Here is a 25,534-nt window from a genome sequence, read left to right as displayed (position 1 = left end):
CCAATGTATAATGCAGTTGTTGTTTGTTCCAAGCCTGCAGCTGGAAGATATGCTATTGGTTTAAAACATATAATTTCTCTTAGCTCCCCCGTCCTTTGCTCCCCATAAACATTCAACATATGAAAAAAAAGATATAAAGTAGACGTATATGTTATGCGATTTTCATGAGACAGCAGTAGATGAGGATAAACTTTCAATCTCATTTGTAGTTTTGTCCCTTTGGTCAGGTTATTAATATATATATTTACTTAATATTTTAATGTATTTTCAGCTCAATCAGTCAAGGCAGATGTTTGGTAGTTAATGGCTTGGTGTTTTCAATAATATATTGCTGACGTTGTAAAGGTAGACAGTTTCATTTCAGTGATGGATACTGTCGAAATATAATGAAGGTTTAAGACAACAAATGCCTAAAGGTAAACATCAGTGCTGCCAAACTATCACCAACACAATCTGATGCCAATTAGCTTGAAGTTGGCTATCACAAGACAGCTTCAGAAACAATAATAAATATCACAAAAAACTTATTGGATATCATTGGTGAACAGAATTTTTTTAAATGGTGAGTGATTATGAGGAGATGGAAATGTGTTTTAAAATCTGATTAAAATCTCAACTTCACTGGAATCATTTATTGAATGGAATTTGATTTCTCACCAACCATATTTGATTTCTGGTGGTTCCCAATAAATATTAAGGAAACTCCTGATAAATATTTTAGCCTCAATTTTAACCCTGCTTGTACAGTGAGAATGATGTTGGGGTAGCACTAAAATGACAGTCAGAAGCTACAGTTTTTGACATGCTTTTCCCTGCCACTGTTGTAACTCCTTGGTTTCCGGAAGTATTGATGTTTTCACTTCAGACAGGCAGGAGTCTCATTACTATGGGAGTGTCATAGTCTGATGACATAATTTGTAACTCAGTCTGTGTTTTAACTGCTTGCTGGACCAACAGTTTGGTGCACAGGTAAGTACTTTGATTAATGGTTTCCTGTGGATATGAACAGCAAGAATGTATCTGCAGTGTCCTGAACTCCCCTGCATCTCTATCCATAATTACTATTGGCTCCTGTCTCCTCCCTGCCATTTGCTGACTTATCTTTTGTCAGTAGGACAATTTCCTATTGAGAAAAATTATGCCCAACCCACACTATTCATCCCTGCTAGCTTTAATTAAGAGCTAACATAGCAGCAATTATAATAAACACAGATGTTAAATCTGCCCCTTTCTCACTCTGGTACCATTGTTGGCGCATCTTTCTTTATCCAGTTCCCCATATCTCCAACCCTAGGATAAAATTGAAGTTTCATAAACACAAGAGTCTATTTAATGTTTTTTCTGGTGACCATGTTTTATTTATATTTTATTATTCATTCAAGGGATGTGGGCTTTGCAGCTTGAGGCAGGATTTAATTGTTTATCCCTAACTGCCCTTCTGGTGAGCTGCCTTCTTGAACGCTGCAGTTCTTGAGGTAGAGGTTTACCCACAATGCTGTTAGGGAGAGAGCTCCAGGATTTTGACCCAGTGATGTAAAGGAATGGTGATACTGTATATTTCCAGGTCAGGATGGTGTGTGGCTTGGACGGCAACTTCCAGGTGATGGCGTTCCCATGCTTTTGCTGCCTTTGTCCTAGAGGTTGTGGGTTTGAAAGGTACTGTCTAAAGAGACTTGGTGAGTTGCTGCAGTGCATCCTGTAGATGGTACAAACTGCTGCTACTGTGTGTCAGTGATGGAGAGTTGTGCATGGGTGCCTATCAAGTGGGCTGTTATGTCCTGTATGGTGTCGAGCTTCTTGAATATTGTTGAAGCTGCACTCATCCAGCAAGCGGAGAGTATTCCATCATATTCCTGGGTGTGAGGGGGTGAAAGCTGGATTTTCTCTTCTGCGCCAAATCTGACTTTTTGACTGATCCAGTGCAATGAAGTTTCATTAGATTCATATCTAGGAGTAGGTTTGTCCTGTGAGGAGAGATTAAACAGATTACATTTTTTTGACCAGGGTCACAGTCTCAAAATTAGAGGTCAACTTATCAGGAGAGAACAGAAAAAATTTCATTACCTAGAGATTAATGAATCTTTCCACCCGAATATTCTAGGAATATTCTACCCAAGAGGGCTGTAGGGGCTTAGTCACTGAGTACATTCAGAATCAGATTTATTATCACTGACATATGTCATGGAATTTGTTTTGTGGCGGTAGTACAGTGCAAGACATAGAAATTACTATAAGTTACAAAAAAATAAATAGTGCAAAAGAGGAATAAAGAGAATTGTGGGATATAGGGTTAGTGCAGGAAAGTGGTGCTGAGGCAAAACATAAGGGGCTTTTATTTCTTATGTTTTTATCAACTCACATTTATCAATTTGGTGTTGAATTGTGAATTAATTAATTAATTAGCTTTTGAATGCTTCAACAGAATTGATATTCACTGCACTAGGTGGCAGTATATTCCATAAGTAGTTTATTAATCATTGAAGAAGTTTCCCTTTTAGGTTAACTTGCAGGTTCATTTACTTGGAATGATCCTCTTTGATGCTTCCATTTTGAATTTGTACAATGAAAAAATATCCATTCATTTCATAATGGAAAGTTTTATTGTGACTCTTTGGGATGAACCAGGGATAAAGCTATCATACATCCACTTGCATGAACTCAGGTTAGATTTCAAGGAGTCATCTATATTCTTTTCTTGGTAAGTCACACCAGCAGCTTTTACAAGTTCTACTCTTGTTTACAAATGTTTTGATGGTCTAGTCCCTACTTAGCTCCATAATCTCCTCTGAGGCATCTTCATCCCCCCAATTCTGCCTTCTTAATCTTCCCCAAATTCCCTTCCTAAATCTAACTGCTTCTTTACTCCTCTTTCCTCCTTTCTGACACTCCCAAAAATTTAATTGTTTGACTAAGTTTTTGTTCATCTGCTCTAATTTCTCCTTAAGTCACTTGGCATCAAGTTTTGTTTTGTATCCCTTGTAAAGTATCTTGAGTATTTTGCCACTTAAAGGTCATTATATCAATACAAGTTGCTGCAGCTAACTTTGAGCAGTGATATCCAGGATAACAAGTACGTAGAAATGAGTCAAAGTCTTTGGATTCAGATGGTTGATAATGTTGCTTTGCAGTGTGTTATCGGTATGTGCTCTGGTGTCTGTTATTCCTTGGTACCATCATGCAGGCAAATGTGATTGGTGTAGATAGGCTTTATGGTTGGCGTGGACAAGTTGTGCTGAATAGCCCATTTCTGTGCTGTATAACTCTATGATTCTCTGATATTATTTAATATCTAAATGAGGCCTAGAACTGGAAGGCAGATTTTGGACAGCCCAAGGCATTTGGGAAAATAAAATGGTTATAAGTGATGATGGTTCTGCAAGGGGTCAAGTGACCAGTGGATCAATTGGTCACTGCTCTTTATCATTAAAGATTCAAATGAAGGTGCTGAAGAAAATGTGCATAAGTTTCTGAACAATACGAAAGTACATCCATGAGTGAAAATCTTGGATGCAAAAAATATATTAATCTATAGATGAATTTGATTAATGGAAGAAGGTACCCATCTCTGACATCATTTCTAAATATAGCCAAGTGTAGCATAACCACTACTCACTGCTTTACACATGCTCTGATGGGTTGGCAGAGATAACAACCCTTACAAGACCATTCTTTATAAGGTCCAGCAAGAATTGCCATATAAGTCCCTTCTAAATACGTACCAGAGTTAAGGTGTCTATAGTGTAGAAGATGTATAGATTTTCTGCAGGCCTGTTTCTAGTCTACATTTTCCCTGTCTCATCACATTTTCTGTGTACATTTTAGAAGGAGAAATGTGTTTAAGTATTAGAGGCAGCAGTAGGCCTTTGGCCTCTCATGCCTACTCCACCATTCAGTTAGATCATGGCTGATCTTTTACCTCAGGGCCAATTTTCTCTACTTACCCCAAGCCACTTAAAATCTTGGTTCAGATGTTTATTTTCATAAAACAACAATAAATCACACTAAAATGATTGGAGAGACATTGTTGGTGAACATCATTAGTTCTGAACAGAATTATTGGCATTTACCTAGTTAAACATCAGCAAGTCTGAAACTCCTCTGCATATGTACTCAGACATGGAAGTCCAGATTTATTTACCAGATTTTTTGCACCACATCTTTTAATGTGCTTCACTAACTGGAGTCATCTTTTATGCTGGGAAACAATCACATGCTACAAGTAATGTGGTGACTGGAAATATACACAGGAGTCAAGCTTTATCCAACCAATGTTTTAAACAGTTCTCTCACAACGTCACTAACTCTATGCCCCAATAAAGAAAGAGCATCTCATATCCCTTTATAACCATGTTATTGACCTGTCCTGCAACCTTCCTGGATCTGTGAATATACACATCGAAGTCCTGTTCCTCCAACCAGTCTCCACCCATTTATTTTATGTCCTCTTGCTTTGTTGTACCCCACCCTCATTACATTACCTCATACATTACCTCACACTTCTCTGGATTAAATTTCGTTTACCATTCCTTTATCCGGTTAATCACACCATCTATATTTTCCTGCCTTCCTCATTATCAACCACGTAGCGAAGTTATGTATCATCTGCAAATTTATTTATCATACCTTCTGCATGTAGGTATAAATTATTAACATCTGTTACAAAAGAGCAAGACATTGAGTGCTGAACACCATGGAACACCACTGGTAATGGTCTTTCCTTCACAAAAATACCCATCAGCCATTACATTTTGCTTCCACACACTCAGCCAATTCTGATGCAATCAGCCACTCTCCCTTGGATCCCATGGGCTTATTACTTTATCAACTAGCCTGCCATTCAGGTCCTCATCAAAACCCTCACTGAAATCCATGTAAACTACATCAAAAGCACTTGCTCATCAACAGTCTGTTACCTCTTCAAAAAGTTCAATCAAGTCAGTCACACATAACCTTCCCCTAACAAATCTGTGATGACTCTCCTTAAGGATTATCCTGTCCTATTGAATGAATTACAATAATTTACCCACCATCATAATTAAACTGGTTTATCACCTCCTTTTTAAACAACAGTACCATGTTAGAAATTCTCCAGTCATCTGAGACCAAAACTTTCTCCAGGTAGGACTGAAAAACAGAAAATTCTGCAGTCCTATTTTATTTTAGTAATTTTGCATAAATTTGATTAATCTAATGGAATTATCACTTCCACAAAATGTTCTCCCATTGCTACTCCATCCACCTGCCCAGCCTCATTCCCTTAAGCTGCAGCATTGCACCCTTCTTGTTGGGCTTGCTGCATACTGCCAAAAAAAATCTGGAGTGCAACTTAGGACTTCTGTGCCCTCCAGACCTTTTATACAAACCGTATCTCAGTTAATATTAAGTAATTGAAATTGCCCACGATTGCTAATAGGATATTTTCAAATATCCTAATGTTAGGTGCATTTGCACTTGTCAGGAATTTGCCTTCAGATTTACTCTTTTATCTGCCTTGAACTGTTTGGTCTGTAGTACACTCTCAATAGCGTGATTGCAGAAGGTTTGAGCAGCTTTTCTTAAAAATGTAAACTGTGCATTAGAATTGGAAAATAGTCTTTTGTTCAAATAGGACAAAATGATTAACTCACTAGCTATTATTCAGTCCATCTAGTGTCAGTTATGTGAAAAATCTGAGATAATGTGAGAAAATGTGGGTGAGTATTTGGAAATGCAAGGGTTAATCAAATATTTGCAAGAAACACAAGTCTCCTTGACAAGAATGAACCATGATTTTGTTTTGAATGGTGGTGCTGGCTGTATATCTTCTAACTGATCTTCTAGTTTCTACGTTCTCATTTTATAGAGTTTTTCTGATTGTTGGATTGCTGTGAGAATACAACAAATTATAAGTATATATGGATTTCATTTAAGAAAGTATTTCTAATGACACTTGATGGGAGAGTTTGGGTTTAAGATATTAGAAGACACTTTTCTTGAACTGTAAGCAAAGAAAAAGTTCTTTAAATGGGTGTTGCTTGCAATGGAGAAGGATTGTGAAAAAAGCCTAAAGCACTTTAATTGTTAAAACTATACCTTAGCTGCAAGCCAGATGACCTGCGCTGTGCCTTAATAATTTAAACAGAGACATTAACAACATTGTTTACTGAAGCTATGGTATTTAATTGAAAAAAATCAAAATACCAATCTGTTTAATATTTCCTTGAGAATTATATATTTCTCATAACATTAATAATAAAGTCTTATTGTTTAAATAGATTTTTAGTAATATTTTTTTTAAAATCTGCACCCACCTTGTAGCATAAGAACACAAGTAAATAGGAGCAGGAGTAGGCCATCAGGGCCCTCAAACCTGCCCTGCCATTCAATCTCATCATGGCTGATCCATGCTGGCTTCAACTCCTCTTCTGTGCCAGTTCCCCATAATCCCCAATTTCTCAATCTTTCGAATGTTTACCTGTCTCCACTTCAGATATATCTACTGATATGGCCTCCACCACCTCGGGGACAGACAATTCCAGAGATTCACTACTCTCTGAAATAAGAAATTTCTATGCACCAACAGAAAATGGGAATGTTCACTCTTCCCTCATTAAAAACCAACAACCCCTGCTTACCAGAGACAACATCCTGGGGAGTTTTGACTTTACTTTTGGCATCTGGTAAATGAGTCATTGGTTGTCGAGCTTAGTTGCATCCTTTCCTAACTTCAGCCTCAATGTGACTTTGCTGCAGGCAGGCTTTTTTTTTAGATTTTTTTAGATTCAGTTCATGACATGGGATAAATATACAAGAGTATCATTGTCTAGGAGGGAAGTAGACACATTTGCTACTGAAGGATATGGATCAAGGTGCACTACAACTAACCTGTGATAGTTTAGAAGATTGAAGCCTGCATACTGGTAACATTTAATCCATATTTCTAGGATGAAGTATATTTTTGTTGTCTCTTCCCACTGTTAGTACAAAACTGCTTTCATTTCTCCGCTTCACAAGGTTCTCTCCTTACTTGCAGTTTTCATGAATGCAGCAATACCCATTGCAGCAGTCCTCACAGTGAGTAGCTAATGCTTCCTTTGTAAATGATATCCTAGGAATGCATGAATAGTAATGATCAAAATATTAATATGCAGATAGAGTCAACTTACTCGCTAATTAATTTTAAATCTCTTTTTCTTATTTGTTTCCCCATTTCTTTAATTCTTTGGTCTATGTGACAAAGGTTGATGATCTCCCAGGTTTCCACCTATTTCATTAGGAGCTGATGAAAATGGATAAGGATATTTTAACTCTAAGTTACACTTGTCTATCTGGAGATGAACCTGATCTTCATTAGTGTACAGAACACAGTAATGTGGACAGACCCCATTGTATGACGCTATACACTCATGCTCCAATGTACTACAGTGTCTAATATAACATTTATAATTAAAAGGTCTTTTCAGCATAGATTTGTGAAACATAGTTCACTTGTACACAAATGCATACATTTATGTAGCATCTGTAGCAGAATAAGATATCATTAGTCACATGTACATTGAAGCACACGTGAAATGCATCCTTTGCGTAGAGTGTTCTGGGGGCAGCCTGCAAGTGTCGCCACACTTCCGGCACCAACATAGCATGCCCACAACTTCGTAACCCATACGTCTTTGGAATATGGGAGGAAACCCGGAGCACCCGGAGGAAACCCACGCAGGCACGGGGAGAACATACAAACTCCTTACAGACAGCGGCAGGAATTGAACCCGGGTCACTGGCACTGTAATAGCGTTATGCTAACCGCTACACTACCGTGCCTGCCTAAAGCACATCATAAGAGTATTATCAAGAAAAAGTTAAAGTCAAGTCTCATAGGAGCAGATGACTAAAGATTAGTCAGAAATAAGGAACAGAATTAGTGTGAATTTATTTGTGAACTTTATCTGTCTACTCATCTGATGCTTATTGATTGAAACTCAGATATTTCTTTTCAGACATGATTAATCAGGTTTACTTGCTTTTTTGAGTGTTATTATTTTACATTTCTAACATTGCATTTTTATTGTATTATTGTTGACTTATAGAGAGCTAACAATTTTTTTCTGATTTACCAAAAGACTTTTGTAGTTCATACTCACCTCTATGAGGACGCGGATCTCTCACCAGCAGTGGCCTTTGCCTCACTCTCTCTATTCCATATTCTGGTCACACCCCTCTTCTTGCTGTCAAGTGTGGTTCGCTCTACTGTCAAAGCTTTAGTAAGGTAAAATGCAGTTCAAAGATGATATTTGCTCAACTTAATGCCTTTGCAATACCTAAATACAAACTATAAGAATAATATGCATATGTAGAGACACAAACAAGCAAATTGCTTTTTTTGTTGTCTATAGTCAATATTGAACCAGGAAATTTTTATTCAGTTTCACAATATAATCAGTTACCTCATCATCCACATATTTTCTTCCTTAATATCTTCCTTATGTTCAAAAACAGGAGCTTAGGATGCTAGGGACTTAAAACTGCATAATTCCAGCACTGGGCAAAACTTTTGGTAATTTAAGCTGGTACTGAGAGTAGGAGGTAAGGCTGGTATTGGAGGCAGTAGGACTCAGTGAAGTGCCTGGGGATGGCACAGCCACAATTTATGGCCCATGAAATTTCACCAAATAGTTCTTTATTAAACCATCTTTAATCCAATCTGGCTGGTCAGCATTTCCGGTGTTTGACTGAAAAATCCTGAAAAGTGTATGTGGCATTAAAATCAAATAGCACCAACACTGATATCATTGAGTAGTGACTTTAAGATAATCTTAGGATGTCTATAGCAGACATCCTGGTCAACTTGAAGATTAGTCAAGGCATAATTGAGCTTTGTGGGAACAGAGCAAACTCAAGTTGGAAAGTCAGCTTGCTCTAATCTTTATCCTTGCAAAGCATGGTGGGGTTCTGGTAGGGGTGGTAGTGGATGGAAGAGGGGTGAGGGATGTGCAGGGTTTCAAATCATTCCTGATTTTTACTTTAAACTATTTAGAAATAATCCACATAAGTTTGAAAAATAATTTCTATCATTTTCATGTAAAAAAAAGATAACTGAGTGTTGTTAACAATGGTGAATAACAACAAGAAATATATTGAGCATTTCCCTGAGTCAAGCTAATGTGTTGATTTCCATTGAAAGGTGAACATAGAGGAAATATGTCCTGTATGGAACTAGCTAGACCACCTCAACTGGCTGATAAATTTGTCAGTATGGATTGATTGCAATAAAATACATATTTAGGGAAGGTCACAGAATACAGTCAGCACCTGTGGACCTGTACCAAAATATCCATTAATCCATCTGAAGGAAAAGAAGTGAACATTTGTGGGGGGGAAAAAAACCTTCTGAATAATTTCTCATATTGGATTGCAAATATTAATGCAAGCATAAGTAGGGGTACTTCAAACGTTCTTCTGATCCTCTCCATGTCTAGTAATTTTTGTGACAATTCGCTCTCATTTTCTTTCAGTGTTCAGAAACTCAGTGAATTCTTCTCCAGTGAAGAAATCGGGGAGGATCAGAGCAGAGTTGTGGTGCAGTTGAACACTGAAAATAATAGCAAATACCAGACTGTAGTGAGTATAAGTTGACATTTCAGCAATGCAGCCAGCAAGCTCCTCTGTGCTGTCCACCTCTCTTTTATCATTTCTGCATCTTCACAATCTGCTGTATGGTACAATGACCCAATAACTGAAATTCCATCACATTTGTCTTAACATCGTCCATACTGCAATGCATGAACTATGTACATTGTGTTTATAGGTTTCAAACAATAAGAGTTTGTATTTATTTAATTAGCACTTCTAATGCAATGAACACTTACACTTCCGTTTTCCACTCACTCCTGCACAGCCCCTTAAAGTTATTAACCGCAAACGGCCCACCAAGGAGGGATGGCAAAAATACGAACCTCAATCCAGACAGCAAATAAGCAACACAGAAGGAGATGATGTATTTATAAAGGTGAAATAATTGTCACTTATATCTACTTTTAGAATAGTTATTTTACTTATTTCTTTCTGAATCTTTGCTGGCTTTATGCTGCAGGTTTATTTTCAACAATGTTCTAATATTTTAGAAGAATTTTAATATTTTAAACATTATTATTGTTGCAATTATCCAAGGATATTGACATATGAGAAAATGTTAGCAGCCTTCATTCAGTCACAGAACCATGGTGTTGTTGGCACGTAAGGAGCTAATTTGGCTCACCAATTCCTTGCTGCAAGTGGCACAATTCATTGAGATCTGAAACCGTGAAACATATCTCAAACTCATTGGAACGACAGCATTTAAATTAAACTCAAAAGAATGATTTTCTTTAAAAATTAGCTAAATACAAGCATAGGCATGATCTTTAATCTTATCTTTAGTTACTGGGTAGTCTGAGGTCTTATTGGCTTCCAAGTAGATACTCCTTTAAGTTATTTCCTTGTACTCAATCCCACCAATCCCACTCCAAGGTCACCCAATTCCCTTTTTGCATGGTTCCCAGCCCCAGTCCCAAATGCCTTTTGGACCACCCACATCCTTGACTTTTAAGAACCTCCCTGTACAACTTTAAGACCGCACCCCCCCCCCCCACATTGCTTCTCTGATCAACCCTAATCCTGACTAACCTCTCTCTATGCCTTTATCTTCTCTAGCTGCCCCCCCCAATCCCAATTCTCTCCAAGCCCCCAACACACCATGATCCACAGCCCCATTGACTTCTTCCATGTGATCTCGGACTACGAGCCCAAAGAAATCTCATTGACAGGTCTCTGGAATTACACTGGTATGAGCTTCCTACGGATCCTTGTTACATTGCAACCCTTTAGGTGCTATACAATTTTGGGCCTGATTTACTTCGTGGGTAAGGCAACAAAAGTTTGGAGATGAAACACACCAGACACTGGCTGCGGTTAGGTAAAGGGAGGGCAGAACTGAGATCAGGGAGGGAAGAGGCTGGGATGTCATGGTTATGCTAATCACAGTGATTGAGTTCTTGCTCCTCCCAGCCTCACATCTAGGTAAGTACATTTTTAACACTTTTACAAAGTACCAACCACTGCCATGCTCTTGTTACCACTGTTTTCATATGGCATGCCTCATTAAGCTTCTGCTCAATAGCGATTCCAAGATGTCGATGATGACCTAGCAGTTATTCAGAATCTGCTGCCATTTTAACTCTTTGTCATCCATAAGGCAGTTCAAGTACTGTCTGAATCAAGAGGGAACCTCATGGATGCTAATCAGGGTCTTGTGTTGAGTACAGGACCTGCACCTAATTTGAATGATCTGCTGAGTACATCATGCACTTTGGACACACTGCTTAGTAAAATATAGTGGCCAAGATGAAAGGCCCCAAAAGGTCAAGTATTAAAATTATTTGCATCAAGTGAGGAAAAAAAACTGTGAGTCCTCCTCCAACTGCACAAGAATAATGTGGCCCATTGCTTCCCACCATCTCATTGTACTCCCTGGCCTATTTTCTTTCTCTAACAATATTCTAATAAGATCCATTTGCAGTATTGAATTGACTTCACGGCCTTGATGCGGGTGCAGGATTCACCTAAAAGATTTAAATTACAAGAAGAAATGGTATGGATGAGGACTAGGTTTTATTCCTCTGAATATTAAACATTAAGGCAGGATTTAATTGAAATCTTTAAAATGATTAAAGGATTTTATTGGCAAGAGAGAAGCTGTAACCTCCAGAATAAGAGAGGGATAATCTTAAAATTGGAACAAGTTTTTAACAAGTGAAATCAAATAACTTTTTTTTCCACATAAAGATCTGTGGAAATGTGATTCTTCTCTGTCTTTGCCAAAAAGCTGTTAAAGTTGGATCAACTGAAATTTGAAAATTGAAATTAATAAACTTTTGTTAGGTTAAGAATTGGTTGATGAAACCAAGGTGGGTCAATGTAAGGTCCAAATGAATCATGATTTAATTGAACAGTGGAACTGGTGCTGAAGAGCCTCCTCCTTTTCCAAAGTTCTTTGCAGTGAGAATCAATGCAGAGTGTGTAAATACAATAGGGCATGTCAACATGGAAAATGGTGTTGCTGTAATCAGGGCATGTAAGCACAGCTGTTCCAGAAGCACTAATATTGATCTTGTCATTTAACTATAATTGTATCTTACAGATTTTTTTCTATTTTTCCTACATGAATACAGGTGACAAATGGATTTTTTACCTGGACATCTGATGGAGCTCCGACCCTGTCTAACATTGATATCAAGATTCCTCATGGTAGGACAAAAAGAGAACTGAATTAATAATGAATTAAAAATGCCTCAGTTGTGAACACTACTTGTTTTGAATGGGATTTCCACCAACCAATTCCTGTTACCTATGGATAATGTAAAATTTATCTTAATGATGCCAGTCATTATACTTACTGTTCTTTTGAACTTACCGAAGGTTTTCTGTTGGAGTGATGTGAAGAAAGTTTGCACTTCATGCAGGCAAATGGAAGCTGTTCCTGAATTGTATCCTCAGTGGCTTAGGAAGGGTTAAACAAACATTAAATAATTTTTTTTGTCTAAAATGGGATGTGCTGTAAACAATTAAGTTAAACTCTTGGACTGCTGCTGTGCTCTTGGATACTGAGTGAACCCTTTTAAGCAATGGATCACTGGTAGTTTTGTTCAGATGGTGATAAAACCTCTGGTGATTGTGGAGATGGCTTTGATCCTCATTTCCTCGCTGTGTTACATTAGATAATCTAGTATAATTTTTGAATGGTATTTGTCCCACTGGAAACACTATTTCCATATCACTTAATTTTTTTAATGGGTGCAGATTACATTCCATAGCTCACATTAAAAGGTCACATGGCCAGTCAAGCATCTTCTAATACTGTCATCCCGAAGAATTGTACTTTTCAACCCACCCACCCCCACTCCATTGATGTGTTAAGCTATTTTTTAAATGATTTTCACCTTTACCATGATATCCAGCATACAATACATGTCAATTATTCACCATTTCAAGAAAAAACACTGATTTTCGTCCTGACATTACTTGATATTAGGCTGAACTTATGACCAATCTCCTATTCTCACATTTTAATTTGTTGTAGTATTGGCTGATATATAGCCACAAGCCAAATGTGACTGTTTGTAAATCCAGATATGAATAATTGCAATTATGATTAGTGAATAAAAATAATAATAGATGCTGTGCACATCCATACCATAAAACTGTCATCTACAGCATGGAATGTGAGTGAATGAAAGGCATTTTATATCAAAATTAGAGCATGTCACCAAAGCTTTATCTGTGGCTTAGACAATAGATTGGCAAAAGGTAAATAAGATCAGAGAATTGACTTAAAAACGTGGCTGAAGGATTGGTGTGGGGATTAGTATTAAAGGTGCACCGAACCAATAATGGGACAAGAAGGGGCTGTTTTGTTGAGAATAGCTTCACTTGAATTGGACTGGGACTAAAATCTTAGTGAATCAGATAACTAGAGCTGTACTTATGCCTTTAAATTAAATAGTTGGGCATGTATTCTGATGAGAGGAACTTAGAAATTTAAAGAGAGTGAGGAAAGCTATACTGCAGGATAGCAAAATGAGTTATGATAACCAGAGTCTGTCAGGAAAGGACAATGCACATAAACTTAAGGTCCTGACCTGAAACGTTGACTGCCTGCTCTTGTCCACGGATGCTGCCTGGCCTGCTGAGTTCCTCCAGCATCATCGTGTTTTTCATCTAGATTCCAGCATCTGCAGTCCTTTGTTTCTCTATCTCTAGTTAGAGTCAGGACAGGGAAAAATGGTAAAAAAAAAGCAAATTTGAAAGCTCTTTATCTGAAACATGATAGGTGAATTAATGACACAGGTAGAGATAAATGGGCATGATCCAATAGCCAAGACAGAGATATGTTTGCAAAGTGACCAAGGTTAGAAACTAAATATCCTAGGATATTTGACTTTTAGAAGCCAAATGGAAAAGGCTTAGCCTTGATATAAAAGAATGAAATAAAGTTAATGGAAAGGAAAAATCTTAGTGCAGAAAATCACAAAACAGTATCAGCTTTGATGAAGAGCAGAAACGGACTGGGACAGACAACGTTGGTGGGAGTTGTATATAGACTTCCAAACAGCAGTGGAAATGCCAGACATACGATAAATCCAGAAATCAGAGGGGTGTGTAACAAGGGTAATAAATAATGGAGTCTTTAATCCACAGAAAGATTGAGCAAACCAAATTAGCAGTGATAGTGTGAATGGCAATTTTATGGAGTGTATAGGGATTGTTTTTCTAGATTAGTATGTTACATGAAAGGACTAAGTAATATTCAGATAGTTAAGGAATCTTTAGGGGACAGTGATCATAATAGATAAAATTTGCAATTAATGCAGTTTGTCTGTAAACCACTAACAAATCTAATAAAAGAAACTATGAAGGCATGAAGGTTGGTTATGATAGCTTGGGTAATGAATTAAAATTTATGACAGTAAACAAGCAAGAGCTAACATTTAAAGGTGTACTGCAAGGTTTCCAAGTAAAAACAGCAAATGTTGTCCAGCTATGACTCTCAAGAGAAGTTTAAGTTAGTAAGCCAGTAAGTCTGATTAGGAAAATTTCAGAATTCAGCAAAGGAGAACCAAAGCACTGATATGGAAGTACAAGAGTATTCTTGCGAAAAAACAGAACCGGACTGTAAAAGCTTCTGTAGGTAAGTAAAAAGGAAATGATTAGCTAAAGTTAATGTGGGTCCTTTTCAGACTGAGAAAAGAAGAATTAAATTGGGGTAAAAAGAAATGGCAGAGAAAGAGAGTTGTTTGGTTTTGCAGAAGAGACAGAAAACCTGCAAAACATAATGAAGAAGTTGAGCATGAATGAGGAACACAAATAAGTTAACAATTGTAAAAATAAAGCTTTGAAGAAGTGAATGGGACTGAAAGGATGAATCCACAGGATCTAATGAACTACATTCTAAGGGTTTGAAAGTGGCAAGTAAACGGATAGTGGATGCACTGGTTGTCAGGTTCCAAAATTACATTGATTCCAGAATGGCTCCCACAGGTTGGAAAGTAGTAAACGTAATCCCACTATTAAAGAAAGAAGAGGAATAGAAAACAGGGAACTATGTGATCAGCTAGCTTGATGTGAGTGGTAGGGAAAATTCTGAAATCCCTTATGTACAGAGGCAATAATAACAGAATTGTGCAAAATCAATATAGATTTATGAAAGGGAAATCATGATTGATAAATCTGTTGGGATTTTTTGCATTTGTAACTAGCAAAATAGATAAGGGCAAACTATTGTATGCGGTGTATTTAGACTTTCAAATGGCTTTTGGTGAGGTGACACATAAGATTATTGAACATATTTACAGCAGATAGTATTGAGGGTACTGTACTCAGGTGGATTAAGGATTGGTTAACGAACAGAAAACGGAGAATAGAAATAAATGGGTCATTTTTGGGTTGGGAGGTTGTGATCAGTAGAATGTTGCTGGGATTCCAGTTCTTTGCAGTATATCAAAGGAGTAAATAGGAGATCATGTATAATATATGCAGGTTTGCTAATGATACAAAGTTAGGTAGCAGTGTGGGCTGTGAGGAAGAGATATAGAGGTTTAGGGGAACATACAGACCATGAGAATAGTGACATATATGACAGATGGAATATAATGTGGAAGTGTAGTGTAATGAGGTTATCTACTTGGTAAAAAAAAAGTCAAATCAAGTATTTTTAAATGGTGAGAGATAAAAAGCTATTAGTGTTCAGAAGGGCGTGGTATTCCCTGTACATGAGTCACTGAAATTTAATGTTGTTTAAGCAAGCAGTTACAAAGGCACAAGATATGTTGACCTTTATTGCAAGGGGGTTTGAGTACAAGAGTAGTGACATATCGCTCCAATTACATGGAGATCTGGTGAGGCAGCATATGGAATATTGTCTTCAGGCTGGTCTCCCTACCTAAGAAAGGATACACTTGGTATGGAGAGAGTGCAGTGAAGGTTCACCAGATTGATTCCTGTGATGGTGGATTTGTTGTATGAGGAAAGATTAATTCAACTGAGCCTAAATTCTATTAAATTTAGAAGAATGACAAATGAACTCATTGAAGCATACAAAATGTTTATGGGGTATCTAAACAGGTAGATAAATTGTTTATCTACCTTGACAGGGCAGATGCAGGCATGATGTACCCTGGCTGGTGTGTCTAGAACCAGGGGTCAACTGTCTCAAAAAAAGGGGTTGGCCATTAGAAGAGAGTGAAAAGGAATTTCTTCACCTAGGGGTAGTGAATTTTTGTAGTTCCAAGAGTGCTATGAAGACTCAGTTCCTGAAGATATTCAAGACACACTGAAAAGTATTTAGATGTTAAGAGGATCAAAGGACATGCAACTAGTACAGTAAGGTGGCATTGAGGTAAAAGCTTAGTCATATTCTTACAGAATGGTGAGGAGCTGAATAGCTTGCTCCTGCTTCTGGTTCTTATTTCCTTGTGTATTGGACAACTCTGATTTATTGTAATTGTAATTGGATTAATGTTTCCAATCAAACTTTTCCTGGTTTTCTTCAGACTTTTGCCAATAAGGCTTCTTTGCATTACCTCCATCACTTTAGTGTTCAATGTGTTCTGCTTTTGTTTTTGTAAATTTAGTTATTAGGACAGTAGCTCTATAGAGAAACTAAAGCTGGTAATCCCTCCTCATTACTGCTCAGGAACAATTCAAGCTGTAATAAATGCCAGAGTGATGTGCAGGCAATGTAAAGCTGAGAGAGTTCCATTTTATTTTCCAGGGCAGCTAACCATGATAGTTGGTCAGGTAGGGTGTGGAAAATCTTCCCTGCTCCTGGCAATTCTTGGAGAAATGCAGAAAAATTCTGGAAATGTCCACTGGAACAGGTATTGATCCTCATGAATACTATTAGAATATGTCCTAAATTGTAAAGGATTTGTTAATATTGTTGAATCAGCCATTGGTGTGTGTTTCATGATTGTTCTAAAGATCTTCATATTCCAGCACTACTGATGTAGATGAGCAAAAAGGTCAGCATGAACTTGGTGGGCCAAAGGGCCAGCCAGTACAACTCTTGACTTGCTCAGCTATTCTCATTTTTTTCTAATTCATTTTCCAGAAGTTCTGATGGTGAATTGACGGAAGAAGGCAGGTATGGTTTCCAGAACTGCTCACTATACTTAACTATCCAAACTTCCTTCATCTTTGCATTGTTCAGTTCCAAGTCAAGAATTAGAAAAAAAGGATTCTCCTCATCTATTTTTAACTTATTCATTCATGGGACATAACTGGCAATGTTGGCATTTGTTGTTCATATCTAATTGCCCCAGACGTAAGGAGGCAGTGACTTTGTGCTTTATATTTTTTCTCACTTGTATACCTATGGAGTGCTCCATGAATTCATCCAAGTCATCCAGCTTAATCTCTTCATAATCTACTGGCTTTAACATTCTGATGACATGCTTACAAAATCATTGTAAATGCCGGTAAAAAAAATATTCTGGAGCAGGATTACCAGCTGTGTGAAGCTGGATCCTTCACCCTGTGCTTGAGGGATAGCAAGGCAAACTACGGTGATGAAAATCAGCAATAAAAATAGTTGGATTTCACTTGGCAAGCTACTGACTGCATTCTTTATTGTAAAATGTGTCACCATAAAATAAAATGTGGCTCTGTAATGATAACATGATCAACCATTGTGCACTGCCAAGTTTATTGTTTCAAAGGGTGAACTTTGATTGGATGATTTTTAATAAACCTAAGCAGTAGGAATAGAATGAATCAGTTGAAGGAAATGAATTCAATAATAAAGTATTTTTGTCTTCTAACATTTTAATCTTACACTCCTTAACATTTTCCATGCAGTTTTCTTACAAAACTCAATTGACTCAAGCTAATTCAGCTTGTGCTTCTGATAATATAGTCATCTTCCTCCACCCATGTCAGAAGGAAATGCCAAGTATTGACCAATGTTAGAAAAGCCTTGACATCTGTAATATGTATTTAACACACATCCTTTGAAGATTTCATAACCAGAGCATCAAAAACTTCTGCTGGCAAAACATCCTGATAAAATGTTCTAGAGTAGCCTTACCATTTCTACAAAGCCACAGCCTGCATTGTATTGAGGGGCAGCAGAGCAAACTGCAGTGATGGAAATCAACAACAAAAGCCATGGAAATTTGAAATAGAAACATGGATTCATGTTTTGATTGGGATCTTTCATCTTTTTTCCAAAACAGAACGGAGAACAAGAAGTGATGATATCATTCTGATAATTTCTTAAAAGAGTCAGCTAATGAGTATGACTGACAATCTGTAAACAGATCAGAAAAATACATAAAAACTGCATACTTACATGGAAGTTGTTCTCATTCTGTCGAAAGATGCAGATTCTGAATGACCTGCTGTGTATTTCCTGCATTTTCCATTTGTGTCTCCAGATTTCAGAAAATGATCTGAATTAATGGATGCTACACTGTACTAAACAGACATAATACTTTGTCCTCTTTCTGTTTAAAATATTGCAGCAGTACCGAGGAGGATACGGCTGTTGATGTTGAAGTGAGGTACATCAAGTCATTCTTTCCCCATCACTGGAAAGCTATTGCCTTGCCCTATTTCCTAGTGTTGTTTCAGTTACAAATATTATCAAACTGTATTGAGTGTGTCTCCTGGGTTTATGGTTGCCAACTCAGAATTGACCTGTGGACATACATTTGTTTAAAAATTATTGGCGATGGAATGAAAAGGTAATATTATCCAGCAGGTAATTAAGAGCCTGTTGGTTTTCTGATTGGCATGAGGAGGCAGCGTGTTGCCAGAGTGGACATGTCAGATGGCCAATTATAGAAATGTGGGGGCAGGGTAGTTGGAAGTAGGAGTACGTGTTTTATAATCTCAGGAAAGTTCAACCAGAGTTGGCAGTCTGGCTTGGGTTGCACATGCTGTTTTCTGGTGCTATCTTTGTATCCTCTACTTACAAGCCTGTCATTAATATTTATGAGGTAGAACTTCACTAGCCCTAACGTGTATTCCATGTGATAACCATACAATAATTTTAAGTTATTTATGAACTGTGCTACATTGCTGTGTATTGTTTAATACTAAAATATAACAGTGAATTGTTTTACTGAATTTATTTAGTGCAGGGGCACAATAAGATTTCTTCATTGAGAACTTCACTTATAAACCAGTGAAATCTCTTTTGAAACAACCTGCTTAATAATCATATTCTAGCCTTACTATTTCACGCAACAGGTTTACTTCTTGATGACTTTTTTCTATGCAATTTCCTTGGAGCCCAAGACTAAAAGTACAGAGCACTATTAAATTTAAGCACTACATGTCCATTTTGAAAAAGACAGAGGTGTGCACCATCTGGCTGAGTGATTATACCTGATTAATACTCATAGGAGGTAAAAGTATTTAATATCAAAGTATTTTTGGATCACTAAGAATATTTAATTCAAATTTGACAGTTGTAAAATCCCGAAGCCTCATTAAAGTTGTGAGCAGATTTCTTTAGGTGAAATTTTTCACATTTCCATAATATATTGGTAATTAAACAACTACCATATGAATTTCATATTGCATCATTATTGAAAGTACTTTTGGATAAAAGATTTTCATAATACATAGATACACATTTATCTGCTCCTGATGAACTGTCATGGTACTTATAAGTACTGACAATTCTAAGCACAGAGATACAAGATCTGAATGAGAATGAAAATCTTCCTAAGAATATCTCTGGAGGTTTGGAATCCATGTGCACAAATGCACCACAGTCTCTCTTTAGATATCCATATGTTGTATTGTAATGTTATCAAACAGGACACTGGGGAGACGGGTCTTTGCACCAAATTTATCTTCTAAATATATAACATTGTTTATTATCAAAACAACTTAGTTTATCTAAACACACTATGCATATATTTTATACACTTTGTTATATTGTAGGAGAAGAGGATCTGTGGCCTATGCTGCACAGAAGCCATGGTTGTTAAACACAACAGTGGAGGAGAACATCACATTTGGAAATCCTTTCAACAAACAAAGGTAATAACTTTGTGTAAGGGTGCAATAGATAGGTAGCCAGAAGCAGAAACAGTTGGGCTGAGTTCAGAACTGGCATTAATGATGTGAAGCTCTCTGGGATGTCCACATGCTTGTTTTATACCCATTTTTATCATGCAGACTTCACAGTTTAACCAATAATTTGTGCATACTTCCTCCCAGGAGAGACAGTAATGAGCTAATGCTATTAAAGTTTTAGTGCTCTGTAGACAGATTGGGTCATAAAGGTAAATTATGCTTCACAAATGGTACATAAGTAACACCTTTATGGAGTTTGCACAGTCATATCAAACAGAGGCATATGGCCGTCAATATCTCCAGCATTTTAATGGTTCTGTTACCAATTATCTCACCAAGCTAGCAATGTTTTACAGTCCATGACAGGTGTTGTTTTTTCTTTGCTGTTATAAGTAGGGTCTTAAGTGGTTTGACAGTATCATTTTTCCTCAAGATAGTTGGGGATGAGGAATTCAAGGATGCGTGCTTAATCCACTGCTCTACTCTCTCTACACTCATGCCTGTGTGGCTAGGCACAGCTCAAACACCATCTGTAAATTTGCCAATGACACCACTGTTGTTGGCAGAATCTCAGATGGCGATGAGGAGTGTACAGGAGTGAGATAGATCAGCTGGTTCAGTGGTGTCACAACAACAACCTCGCACTCAATGTCAGCAAGACCAAGGAGTTGATGGTGGACTTCAGGAAGGGGAAGTCAGGAGAACACACACCGGTCTTCACTGAGGGGTCAGTGGTGGAAAGGGTGAGCAGCTTCAAATTCCTGGGTATCAAAATCTCGGAAGAAAGATCTATCTTGGGCCCAATACATTGATGCAATCATGAAGAAGGCACGTCAGCAGCTCTACTTCATAAGACGTTTAAGGAGATTTGGTATGTCACCAAAGACTCTTGCAAATTTCTGCAGATGTACAGTGGAGAACATTCTGACTGGTTGCGTCACTGTTTGGTATGGTGGCTCCAATGTGCAGAATCGAAAGATTGCAGAGGGTTGTAGACTCAGACAGCTCCTTCACGGGCACAACCCTCCCCACCATCGAGGACATCTTCAAGAGGCGGTGCCTCAAGAAGCCAGTATCCATCATTAGGGACCCTCAGCATCCGGGTCATGCCCTTTCTCATTACTACCATCAGCCTGAGTACCCACACTCAGCGTTTCAGGAACAGCTTCTTCCCCTCCACCATCAGATTTCTGAGCGGTCCATGAATCCACGAACACTACCTCATTATTCCTCTTTTGCACTATTTTTGTAACTTCTAGTAATTTTCATGTCTTTATGCCTTGCACTGTACTGCTGCTACAAAACAACAAATTTCAGGACATACCGTCAGTGATAATAAACCTGACTCTGATTCAAAATATCAGAAGACAGCCCTAAAATGAAGAATTGAAATAATTCAATACTTATGTGGTTGGCACACACAAAATATGGAAACCTTTCATTGCATGTTAACTCTCCTCACTGGCGACAAATGTCCAAGGTGAATTAAAGCCACCCACAATTTTCTTCTAATTGAGTAATGGCCACTGTATAGTAGTCCTCAAATATGCCTTGTACTGATTCAGCGACTGAGCTCTAATTGGCTATAGGATGACAGTTCTATTCATTCAGTCAGTTGTGTTGGTCTGTCCTTAGGCTTGAGGCAGGTTACAAGAAAAGAACAAGTGATCTCGAATTTCATCTGCTTTGTAATTTCAGGGGTATTGGCAGCATTCTCCAGAGCAGTACATATGGTCATCTTTGTGCTACTGTTTAGCCAAGTGGAATGCCAAATAAATGTTATTGTGAAATAGCCACATCACTACGTCAGCCAGCTTTTTTCCAGCCTTTCAGAAAAGCTAAATATTAAGTTTAAAAAGTTACCACAAAGCTTTTGAAGTTTATTTTCACATGGCATTTGTTTATATTGTAGCTGGTGTAGCATTTAAACTGTAACACCAAATGAGTTACTTTAGACTGATTACATCAGAGTAAGTTCAGAGATGAAATTCCTTCATATACGCAAACTATAAAATAGCATGTTAATGTCATGGTATGATATGATAATTCTTTGTGATCTGTCTTTGCCTAAAAATATTATGGAAGTTGATTACTGTCTTGCAATGATAATATCTCAGCCATTTGTTTTCTTTCTTTTACTTTGGTAAAATATAGTATTGTGGAAAATATTAATGCAATGGCTTACTGTTTGCTTGATTATGTTGGCTTCAGTAAAACCAAGGCAGTATCGCCAGCTCTATAATGTCTGCTTTCCCTGAGTCAGTTTACTGGATGTAATAAGGTGATTCCCATTGACTCTTTGCTGTTCTCTCCGCAGATATAGAGCAGTAATTGATGCATGTTCACTTCAGCCAGATATTGACATCCTTCCACAAGGAGATCAGACACAAATTGGTGAGAGGGTCAGTAACCCACAATGTTAATCTTTGATTTTTTTGATTATTTAATTTTGTGTTCCATTGAACAGTAATATGTGTGGCTAGATAGGAGCCTAACACAGGATTTTAGTCAGAACGTGTTTTGTTCCTTTTTCCATGCCTGATAATTAATAGAACAAAAATTTTAAATACTAAAACTTCAGCTTTCGCGTTGTGTGTGTGTGTGTGTGTGTGTGTGTGTGTGTGTGTGTGTGTGTGTGTGTGAGAGAGAGAGAGAGAGAGAGAGAGAGAGAACACTGTGAGAATTACTCTAATCCCAAGACAAAAACATAACTATGAAGATCAAATGTAAATTAGGATATTTATTGTTTTATTTTCTATTTACCCTCTTTATTTGTGACACACTACCTGGTTACCTACATTTACAACAGACCTGGATAAAACTACTATCAGTTACACAAGACTCCGACTTGGGGATTTAATAAATAACAAGAGACCAGAATTGTTTATTTTGTGGTGATATACCTTTGTGTTGAAAGATCATAATAACTTTAATATAACAATTGACACTACAATACCTTCACTCTACCTCCTTTACCACACATGAGCCCTTAGGTCAATCTTCTGATGATAAAATGAGGCCCAACTTCTGGTGGTTGACCAGGTCACCCACCCCAATTGCTGTACCCTAATGATTGCAACATCTTAAAGTAAACACCATTAACAACTGTAATTGCAACTTCCTCTTTGTTCTTACACTAAGATTTGCACTTATCCCTCCCTGGCCTGAGCAAAAAAAATTCAGTCTGAACTTCCTACTTTCATTCTCTAGTCAGCTCTTTGATACCATTTCAGTGTTACAGATGAATTAAATTTCAAATGGACAATTTTGATGTAATACATAGTTGCAATTGAGTTACATTTCCAAATATACAAATAGAAATTTCAAGACTTTGACCCACCATTACCACCTCCCTCTATACTTTGAATAATTCTTTATTTCACTGTCTTTATATTTATTAAGATAGCCCAAGTTAAATGACTTATAATTACTGATTAAAGGTCATTCTGTAAACATACCAGTCCTTGACACATATTGGGGTTTCAATTGAAGTAGCTGTGTGTTTGCTGGTATTTTGAAGTGTCATTTTATGGGAGCACTTCCAAGGACATTAGGGATGAACTCTATTTTGTTCTTGGTAGCAGCAATTTGACAGTTGATGTTTTCAGTATGGGTTCCAAAAAACATTATTGTAATGTTTGATTTGGTTGACAACGAGCAATTTGAATGCTACAGAAAATAATATCATCTGACTGGGTGTAATATCCAGGATATATAACATTTAATAGGAGGCTACTCCTATTATTACTGTTCATTTGTGGGGACCTGTTCCCTTGTTCCAGTTGATAGCTTTATATAATTGGCCTTAATAATGATATTTGAGAAGGCAGTTTTCATTTTTGTCTCCATTTTCTTGGACAAGTATTCAGCCTGTGCTGAGCAATAATCCCACCACAAATTATATTCCAAAACAACCAGCTTCATGCCTCTTCATGGTAAATATCTGACACTGAACAAGATTTGTCTTCTATGACCTTAAGATGGGAGTTTCTGACCACATTTCCGATCACATTGATTTCTGCCAACATTACAGTGCCTCAGCTCAAGCTCCGACAGTTGTGTCTAAATGGGAAGATAGGAGATGGCATTTGCATTATTAACTTCCAATAATTCGTGCAGCATCAGGTTAATGAGTATTCTGTTGATTAACAGAATTGAAGAGTGTGTGCATTTTATTATAATTAAGTATTAATGAATGTCACTGGGTTATTTATTTGCTGTCAATAAATGTCTAAATTGAGTTGTGTGCTATTAATGTCCTGGTCTTCCGCAGGGAATTAACCTAAGTGGCGGACAGCGTCAACGTATCAGTGTAGCAAGATCTCTGTACCAGCAGACTAATGTGGTATTTCTGGTGGGTGCAATTTTTTGCTTGATTCTATTTAAAATGCAACTCTTATGCAATGAATTTGTTTTTTTGTGATTCCAAATAAGTAAATTGTTTCAGACTATAAAGTTCAACAAATCAATGGTTAAAAAATGCTTAAAGTTAGAATAATTTTTGTCCTCATGAAAAAACAGCATTGAACTTGATTAACTTTTTTTTGGCACAGAACAATACCTATCACAGTCATTCTCAAGGATAATGGTATTCTGCTGCATTCTGCATAACCTCGAAACACCGTAATAACAATCAGCTTAGGAACTCCAGTATGAGTAGGTGAATGAAGAGGTGATGGTGGTAGAAGAGAAGGGGAATGGAGGCACCATCCCATGCAACCCCGCTCTGTTAGGCTGTTGGTGAAGAAACAATCGGGGTTCGATACTGCTAAATGCCATCCCAAAGATGTCACATCATACTTTCACTATGTGACTAACCATTATAATTTACGCTTGGTCACAATCCAAAAATAATAACCAAAAGAAGAAAAAAAACAAATATTTGTAAATACATCATGCCACATTGTATTCTAATGCATGTCTTGCACTTAAATATTCCCTTACCCTTGCCTTGGCTGCAATGACGGTGGGAAGGCTGGAGGAAGACTGCTGATTTTTAGGGGCTAAGACTGCAAGTGACCTTGGAGGACAAATCTGAACAGCTCAGAATCTAAGTGGCTCATTGCAGACCATATACCTCCTTATAACCATATCTCTAGGATATGCTTTACTGTTCACGCTACTGCTTGTATTGCAAGAGAGTTTGTGACATTAACCAACAAACTCCATTATGGTTGGGTCCACAAAAGTCCAAGTGGAATTAGCCACCCTTTCCATACTATAAAAGACAGCCTTGTGTCAGATTTGGCCTGGACTCCTTGTATTCAGACTTTGTTCCAGTCCTCCCAATACACAAAGAATTTTGCTGTACACACCCATCATCCTTCTCCTATTGGCTACCACATTTGAATCCTCTACAATCTGGCAACAATAGTATGTTTTCCCTCTGCCTTAATGCAGATCTCACCTCTGTGCTATCCTTTAAATTACGTGCAGT

General features: G+C 37.5%; 1 protein-coding gene across 1 annotated transcript in view; it reads left to right on the top strand.

Annotated features, from left to right (window-relative positions):
- LOC127577605 (ATP-binding cassette sub-family C member 8-like) overlaps window positions 1–25,534 on the top strand; it is a 120,826-nt gene that overhangs the window by 59,219 nt on the left and 36,073 nt on the right. Inside the window, 11 exon segments of the mRNA XM_052028871.1 lie at window positions 7,013–7,053; window positions 8,097–8,242; window positions 9,489–9,594; window positions 9,872–9,982; window positions 12,183–12,258; window positions 16,781–16,886; window positions 17,120–17,152; window positions 18,531–18,569; window positions 19,963–20,061; window positions 22,415–22,499; window positions 24,371–24,451. Of these exon segments, the coding sequence (XP_051884831.1) occupies window positions 7,013–7,053; window positions 8,097–8,242; window positions 9,489–9,594; window positions 9,872–9,982; window positions 12,183–12,258; window positions 16,781–16,886; window positions 17,120–17,152; window positions 18,531–18,569; window positions 19,963–20,061; window positions 22,415–22,499; window positions 24,371–24,451 (923 nt within the window).

This window comes from Pristis pectinata, chromosome 14 (genome assembly GCF_009764475.1).
Source record: "Pristis pectinata isolate sPriPec2 chromosome 14, sPriPec2.1.pri, whole genome shotgun sequence".
Classification (NCBI taxonomy): domain Eukaryota; kingdom Metazoa; phylum Chordata; class Chondrichthyes; order Rhinopristiformes; family Pristidae; genus Pristis; species Pristis pectinata.
The sequence above is the reverse complement of the archived record's forward strand: the minus strand, read 5'-3'. Positions and strand labels throughout refer to the sequence as shown.